The sequence below is a fragment of the Anarrhichthys ocellatus genome, unplaced genomic scaffold, assembly GCF_004355925.1.
Source record: "Anarrhichthys ocellatus isolate YVR2014 unplaced genomic scaffold, GSC_Weel_1.0 scaffold136, whole genome shotgun sequence".
NCBI lineage: Eukaryota > Metazoa > Chordata > Actinopteri > Perciformes > Anarhichadidae > Anarrhichthys > Anarrhichthys ocellatus.
The window spans coordinates 301,460-309,927 of record NW_022280166.1 but is presented as its reverse complement, the minus strand read 5'-3'; the positions used below and the strand labels follow the sequence as shown (position 1 = coordinate 309,927).

At 42.5% G+C, this 8,468-nt stretch overlaps 1 protein-coding gene across 7 annotated transcripts in view; it reads right to left on the bottom strand.

The window, feature by feature from the left end:
* Positions 1-5,198: 5,198 nt before the first annotated feature.
* Positions 5,199-8,468, bottom strand: part of ect2 (epithelial cell transforming 2) — a 71,223-nt gene continuing 67,953 nt past the window's right edge. For 5 of the 7 annotated variants that reach the window (XM_031877424.1, XM_031877429.1, XM_031877425.1 and 2 more), the window contains one exon: positions 7,038-7,125. Coding sequence is in view for 2 of the 7 variants with exons in the window: in XM_031877430.1 (XP_031733290.1) it covers positions 7,036-7,125 (90 nt within the window). In the remaining 5 variants the exon portion in view is untranslated. Of the gene's footprint in view, positions 7,126-8,468 lie in introns of all 7 variants that reach the window. The other 2 variants (XM_031877430.1, XM_031877431.1) reach the window with 1 other exon arrangement.

The following is an 8,468-nucleotide window of genomic DNA, read 5'->3' as shown; positions in this document are numbered from 1 at the left end:
CACAGGCTACTCTACTTTAACCACAGGCTACTCTTCTTTAACCACAGAATACTCTACTGAGGATACACTGGGTGATGAAGATACTGTGGTGACGAGGATACTCTGGTGATGATCATCACCAGAGTATCTTCATCACCACATCATCACCAGAGTATCCTCGTCACCACAGTATCCTCATCACCAGAGTATATCACTAATGGCCTATGACAGAATACATTCATGCAGTGGCAGGCCGTGCATTTTATACCTGGGCCTTCACTGCTGTCCTGCAGCTGAAATACCACCTTATAACCACATGATGGCGCCACAGCTATTATTCGTTTTTAAGGCTGTAACTATGTACGTCTTCGTATTAAACCATTCGGTACGAGGCTTACAATATGTTTGGATAATGCTCGAGCATTTGGAAGATACAGAAGCTTAAATTCAGGAAAACATAATGTTTTCTGTGCTCATGGAGGACAGCGGTTCTCAGCTGGTCTGGCTGTGGGACCCACCATCATTCCATTATAATGACAAGTCGCATCCCACAGAGATTGTTTTAGGATTTTACTTTCACAACTCGAACATTGAATGTACTGCTCTGCAATGTCTTTCCTCGTCTCAGTCCCCTGTGTCATGGTGTGTGGTACATCTCACTCAGTCAGGAAACTTGTCAGAATGCCCATATTTGATTGGCTGAGCTGCATCACGTGATGTGATTCAGTACCCGACTAAGCCTCTGCTGTTAAGCTTCGTTTCACGATAGTCACGTGGTCGCACACTGACCAATCACAGCACACTCTGCACCTCACGGCAGAGCTGCACATGGACACTGAGCTGCACTAATGCTGACGTCATTATAGGCCGGCTGGCAGGCGCTGACACGTCAAAGAATACACCCAACTTGTCAAACTAAAGATCTGATTGGTTGAACACTATGACAATCAACAACATCGTCCCCATTCACTTAAACTGCACATGGATTCACTTGAGAGTCTGCAGGCCTCGGGCCTCTGTTCTTACCTAGAGACACAGAGGTGAAATCTGATTGGATAAAAGCTCTACTTAAAACAAGCTGCACTGGAAGCAGAGCAACTGAGGAAGACAGTAGCTGTGCAATGAGAAAATAAGATAATGGGAAAAATATTTTTATAAATTATAATACATGTAGTGTATTTAAGAAAAATTATTAAATTATAAAATAGATATAGCTTTGTGATTCTGTTTAGGCCAGCAGAGAAGGCCTTGCAGGCCCTGATGGCCCACCACTGCATTCATCAACATCTGGAAAGGAAGCGTGGGGATTAAGTGCAGCGGACTTTGAGACGATCACCACCCATAGCCGACAAACCAGCCAGACCTGCTGGAACAAACGCCACCAAACTGCCCCAGGGAGGAGAGGGAGAAGAGCAGAGATGGAAGCTAAGCTAACCCAGCTAGGACCTGAAGCTACTCCACTACTAGCAGGAGGACGGTGACTGTTGAGCCCATATCTTCACAGAGACCTGGATCCATCGTGGTCCAGGATCAAGCTGCACTTGACGGGCGGACAGCAGGACAGAGAGCTGGACTCTGGTGGACCAGAGGAGGAGGACTAGATGTTCACATCATGATGCTCAAACACAGTCAGAGTCGATGGACAATATTTTCCTCATGTTGAATTTTTAACCTTCTGGTACCTAGCCCGATTTTTAGCCCTCTGCTCGAAAATTGCATAGCCATACTCAAGAGAGTCCCGAGCTCTAACTACAAGGTCTATTTTAATAATTTTGATGCTAGAATACTGGTAACACTTGTGAGATGTGTTGAATTGTGTAAATATTGTGTATATGTTACTGGTTAATAACTGATACACTTATGGCACAGCTCAAATTGAAAAATTTCTAGGTTCGCCTGAAAAAAAGCACTTGTATTGAACATTTTTTTTTTTTTAAATAATGCAGCTGCAAGCCTAAAACCACGTCACAGTCATAGAACAACACGTTTTACATGTCCCCACAACATATTTTACTTCGATTGAGTGAAGCAGGCCAGCATAAATGGTCATAAAAATCAAAATTTTGATTTTCGGAATCAGCTGTTGCATTGCTGTATACTAATTTTATATACTATATAACTAAATATTAACTATATATTCACTTTTCTTATCACTAAGAGTGTTCAATAACTTATCAAAACTGTCAAATACGCTTTTATGGAAGACTTTCACATATGCAAGAAGCCAATGTACATTTCAAATTCATATAAATAATAATAAATAATAATAAATCAGTTTGACACCATTTTGAATAATTTTGAGCAGTTATGATGTGTCATATCTGTCATTCATAACAATAAATGGCTCATAATGTGTGTCTATGTGACCCTGGTAAGGCCGATTTACTAGACATTTTTAGATGCGGGATAGTCCAACGGGAGCCATGCAGGGGTGTTTGATCGTATCCGGGTCTGTTTAGTGACTAAAAATCGCAAAATGCTGGGCGAACCCCCCTCTCTACATGGATTGCTCCACCTCACAGAATCGGCTGCCATTTTGTGATTCATTCCCCCAGCGCATTGATCTCAGTCACAGACACCCAGCACAAACTGGAGGAACGATCTGCGCCGTTAATCCGCTGGAATAAAACCGTTTTTCATCGCCAAAACCGTCAAAACGTAAGTTTTTTTTACACAATTATTTTTCTCGTGACCTGCGGCTGATCTTGGCATGCATACCCATAACTTTTGAACGGTTTGAAAGAGAGTAATTTGGACGCCGCTGTGCGTTTCCGGGTCGAATCGTGCCCCCCCTGCATGTGGTCATCCGCCATGTGCGATCCTGCTCCGTGATGAGAGAGCCATAGAGTAAGCATAGGTCGTCGATTTTTGGCCAAAATTGTGGCAAATCTTCTCGATATCTTCCAGATATATTAGTTCATGTATAATTGTGTTTGCAGTGTTTACAATGGCTGGTATGATGATGTTGCTCGGACTTTTCCCGTTAATTCGATATTTAATATGTCTGGAGCAATAATCATATTTCTTTATGAAAAATGCTTTCTACGACACGCTGAATGCTGCACACTCTAAAACAGCCCCCCATGGGGGGCTCTCGGGTCCAACGGTGTGAAGATGCCATATAATCTGACCAGAGAATTGTTTTTGTTGCTGCTGCTCTTTTTGTTTGCCATGATTTTCTTGTGTTACAAATGGGCTACAATTAAATTTCCTTGATCATCCCTGTTTGCATGATGACAATAAATGATCCTTGAATCCTGACATTATTATTGAGCTAAAAGCATCGCTGTGCATAACTACAGCCTGACCGAGCCAATGACAAATGCACCTGGCTTTCCTTCAGTACACCACAGGGTTACCTCATCTGGAAAAGTGCAATACTCACTTTCACCAAACAAACTGACGAACATTTGCCACACATCCAGATGTGTGCTGTTTGACTCCCCAAGATAGGGAAGAGATGGCTGTTACAGTGCTGCCATAACATTTCTGTTGTGGGGAAAATAAAATGACTTCATTCCTTTAATTATTAAAGCAACAATGTGTGAGATTTGAAAATGTCTCACTTTGGTGGTAGTTTGAAAAATACAAATGGAAGGGGCGTCCTGATATTCTCATGGTGAAGGCACATAACGACATTACTCGCTCATGGATTTTCACAAGGACTGCGTCATTTACTCTAAAAACAAAAAGCATCTGAATCACATCAACATATACACGGAATGGCTTTAAAAGGATCATTACAGCTCGAATAATACTGACAGAATGTCTTGGCTCTGCTCTCAAGGTTACGGGGGAGTGGTCTTCTGGAAAACCCCCAGATTTGCTTAAAGTTTTGGGTCATGGTTAAATAAGAGAAACTTTCACTGAAAATGAAAACTTCTCTCACAGTAGAGAACTCCTTTACCTGAACGGTCCAATCTCCACACTCTCACTTTCCACTGACAGATTTCAATGTCAAACGTCTCTCTCTTTCTACTCGTGTCTCCTCTGTGTAATCCGTTAGTAGAGATGAAATCTATTTCTCTCACGTTCATGCAAAGAGCTTTATTTGCATGAAGACATCTTTCTCAGTTACAGTATTTAGTAAGACTGTCCAGATATTAAGTGTCGTCTTCACCATGTTCTGGGACTGTGTCCTTCATGATGGTACCTTGGAGCCAGCAGACCCCTACCACTCCAGCCCCCCTGCCTCCTCCTTTAAGCCCGTCTCCCTTTTCGTTTCACCCCTAAACAGCCAGTCAGAGGCACTTTGAAGTGAAGGCAAAGGCAAATATGAAAAGAGCGAGTGTCCTCAGTGAAGAGGAGCCTTTTCATTGTGGCTATTCCCCTGTCTCGCCTCGCCTCAGGCCCGCATGGCACTGCACCCCAGTCACTAGCTGGCAGCCCGGCACGTCCCGCGCTTTATCCAGGAGACACAGATTATCTTCTAATGCTTTGAAGAGGTAGCATGTGAAGAGGACACCTCTCTCTTCCCGGCCCGCCGCCGTGACTGAAATACCGATGTGGCTAAATTTAAAGGCTCCCCATTCAAAACACACCTTGACTCAGTGTGGGGAAGTTAATGTGATTATGGTTAAGCTGAGGGCAAGAGGACACACGGCAAAAGTCTGGCTGTGCAGGTGTGTGAACACACCGTACACAAATGAAGCACTTTTTAAATTACACGTCTCCATCTTGTGACTCCTTTTAGTTGTGTCAAAGTTCAAAAAAACACTTTTGTATTCTGTGATATTTGATTTCGTACTAACTCAGCTTTATGAAAATGAATAACTATCAAGGCAGCACTGCAGTCTCCCTTTAAAATATGTGGTTAAATGGCAGTTGTTTTTAATAACAAACCATCACAACAGACCTGATCTGTACATCTTGAGACATTTTCTGACCATCTTTCCTGCCATTACATTATCTTGAAAAGGTAAAGCAACCTGTCTGTGTGGTCCACTCTCTCCACACTCACAGACTCTGAGGGTTTAGATCTGTCCCTCTGTCAAATCCTCGAGTGTTTGAGGGCTCTCTCGCAGACATTTTGAGCCCTTTATGAACCCTTTCCTTAAGCCTGCATTTCTGCAGACTTTGCTTGAGGGAATTACCCACAATTCATAGCATTGTGACATTAAACCCGGGGTTATCAGTGAAAGCCGAGAGGTGAAAAAAAAAAAGCTGAAAAAGCCATTTACACAGAACAGAAGACTGGACTTTCTCACACAGCTGGTTCATTCATCAACTTTTTATTTTCATTCCCCCCCCCCAAGAGTCTGGAAGTTCTCCTGGAGGGATCGATGAGGCATTGCAGTATTAGAGGACCGTCATGCTGCTGCTGCAGGTTACACCAGCACTTTAAACTAAATACCTGCTGGTTAGCAGTTCTGACTACTTGTCAGTATTTGTGCACTAGGTTTACTTTCTTCAAAGACCCCACTGACTGCCGGCTCAAAAGTGAATTTAAAACAGCAGCTGTGATTTATGAGTTTGAGGGAAACTGGGGAAGCGCACTTTTTTTGTCTAGGGGGATCCAGAAACTTCTAAACCAACTCCTACATCAAATGAGCAAGAAGTACAGACGAGCACTGAGGAGCAATGATGAGCTCTCTTCAAAGTAGTATGCAAATCCCAAACAGGCCTTCAAAGAGCCCAAACTCAAGGAAGCTCCAAGACTTTGTCCAGTCAAACATTTTGAGCCCCAATAAAGCAGCTTTATCGGATAACTATCAATTATATCGGCGATTGCAAAGAAGGATCGTTGTGGCAGAATCTACACACAGTCTGGAACATAAAGAGGAAATACGATGACGTGGTGAAATGAGTATAATGTGCAGGTGATAAAAGACATACAGCAGAGTACAAAATAAAAACAGCTTAAATCTTCAGGTACATGTTTAAGTGCATTTAATACAGATAAAACAACAGGAGACAATAGAAGCTCAATGAAACAGAATGAGAGAAAAACAGGCATGAAAGTGGAAAACATAAAAAAGAATTCAAGAATAAATATGTACGCAGCATTCCTTCTAAAACACACAGACGCGCTGTAAAAAGCTCCTTTAAAAACGTGTACAGCCGCTTTTATTCAAGGCAATCTCTCAAAAGTTAAAATAGAAGCTTTATAAAAGCTGGAAACTATCAGGTTTAAATGAAGTGATATTATCTCAGGTGAAAAGAAGTCGACCCCACTACAATAAAACAACATTAAATGCATTTGTTAAATAGAAATAGATAATCATCGAAAATGAAATGTTAATTTACTAGAGAACACAAATAGCATCGAGGGACAGCACGAAGTCCCCATTTAGACCAGAGGACATGCAGTTGTGTCTGCCAACAATGGTACCAACCAGGAAGCTGAATGTACTAGCACAAAATGTGTGTGTTGTAAAGTACATTACTCAAAAAAAAAAAAAAAAATCAAATCGTGTTGAGATAATCCATTAACATCTGACAAAAAGCGGAGCATCCTTCATTTTCTACGGGCAGAGCAAGCTTTACATTACAGAGGTGATGTCACACACACGTGGCCCCCAGCATGGCGCAGTACCATTCCAGCTAGCTCCTCCAGCTAGCTCCTCCAGCTAGCTCCTCCAGCTAGCTCCTCCAGCTAGCTCCTCCAGCTAGCTCCTCCAGCTAGCTCCTCCAGCTAGCTCCTCCAGCTAGCCCCTCCAGCTAGCTCCTCCAGCTAGCCCTAGTGTTAACGCAAGCAGTGCACATGTTTGGAAAAGAAGCACCAAAGTGCTTTGTCGGATGCGCGTTCTCAGCAACAGACAGACCAGTTTTAGCTGCATGCATCATATGTTGGGCATCAAGTTGATGAACAACTTCTTAATTGTTTCAATCCTTCTTAGCCCAAGTCTCAGCTATGAAGCACTGACAGTAGCTGGTGTGTTTGTCAAAATGTGGCTTAACATTTCCTCTGGATTTGAAAAGTGTGCGAGGAGCTCCAGGATGGACAAATGCCAGTTTGCCATTAATTGACAGGAAGCTTCCATGTTGGACGCGCACACCTGTCGGGTCGGGTCTTGCTGTTTAAGGAGACGGAGAGATGGGAGGTGGCTGGTGCTCTCAAAAGAGGTGGGTGGTGGAACGACTGAATGTGTGGTACTTCCTCTCAAACATGGAAGGCAGATTGACCATGGAGGGGGAGTGGTGTGCCTGTAAATAGAAAACAGAGGAACAAATGAGAAAATAGCCAGTTGTATTGTTGAAGGATCACTCTGGTTTATTAAAACTGGGCTCTTATTCAAGTTCGATTGCACATCAACTCTATGACATCACTCCTAAGTCCCCCGTGGTAAAAAGCATGAGCAGCCAGAAAAAGTTCAAACAAAGCTCCAGGTTAGTCAAACTTACTTGTAGTTGTAAACATCCCTCCCACTTTGACCGAACGTACCGACCCAGTTGTCTTCACTATCTACATTTTGAATGAAATGTGATGGCACTAGTGCGTACACAGAACTCCTGCGTGTGCTTAATTTTGCTTCTAGCTCCCATTAAATGGTTGAGATAACTTGACTTTCTGATTGTCTGACTGCTCGTTTGTTGTACCAGTTACTACTGTGTTTCCAGATCTCAGGAAGTGAACCCAATGTTATAAAGTATCCTTTAAATAACCTTGAACAAGCAGTTAGCAGGAGGACACGGGGTTACTATTTGAAACAAGAAAGCACCAGTGCATGTGTCAATGTTAAGTGTTCACTCAGCCATTTAACTCAGTTCCATACCAGCACCCATTGACCCATCATTTATGTGCAGGGCCTGTGATTCAACCATGTGGAACACACGGATGGAATGACAACTAAAAAAAAAATCGAATTGGTCAAAATGTGGACGCAGTGTATTAAAAAAAAATAATAAAATAAAATCAGGGTTTTCACACGCAGCGCCTAAAGAGAATGAAGAGAAGAAAGGGACGCTATGTTTCAGAGTGCTTCTGTCCTCAGCTCTGTTTCACTGACCACAACTTTACAATTTAACATCCTGAGCAATATCACAGCAACTAGTATCTGTCAGAATCAATCAAATTCAATCATATTCATTACATTCACATTTCCAATTGTTGTAATTGTATTCATCCACCATATGAGGAGACACTTTCTGATAACAAAATGTGATCACATCGTAAAACAGAACTATGAAAAATGTAATCTTGTAAAAAATAAAACATTATCTGGAAAAACTGTAAACGGATTTATTATGGCCATACGTGTGTGTGTGTGTGAAGAGTAAGGTTGGTTAATGTGCTCCAGTCTCATTTGAATTAGTGCACAGAGACAAACGCTGTTACTAGCTTCTCTGCCTTCAAACTAACTTTGGCACTGAACTCAACAAGATGGGCAACCTTTGCCAACACACACACTTCATTAGCTTCACCTGCTCCCACACACGCACACACACCCACACACACGCACACACACCAACACACACCAACACACACACAGTCTCTACAAGCATTGAGGCAGAGCCCTGTGTGAGCAGATGAGCGGTGAATGGCGGCC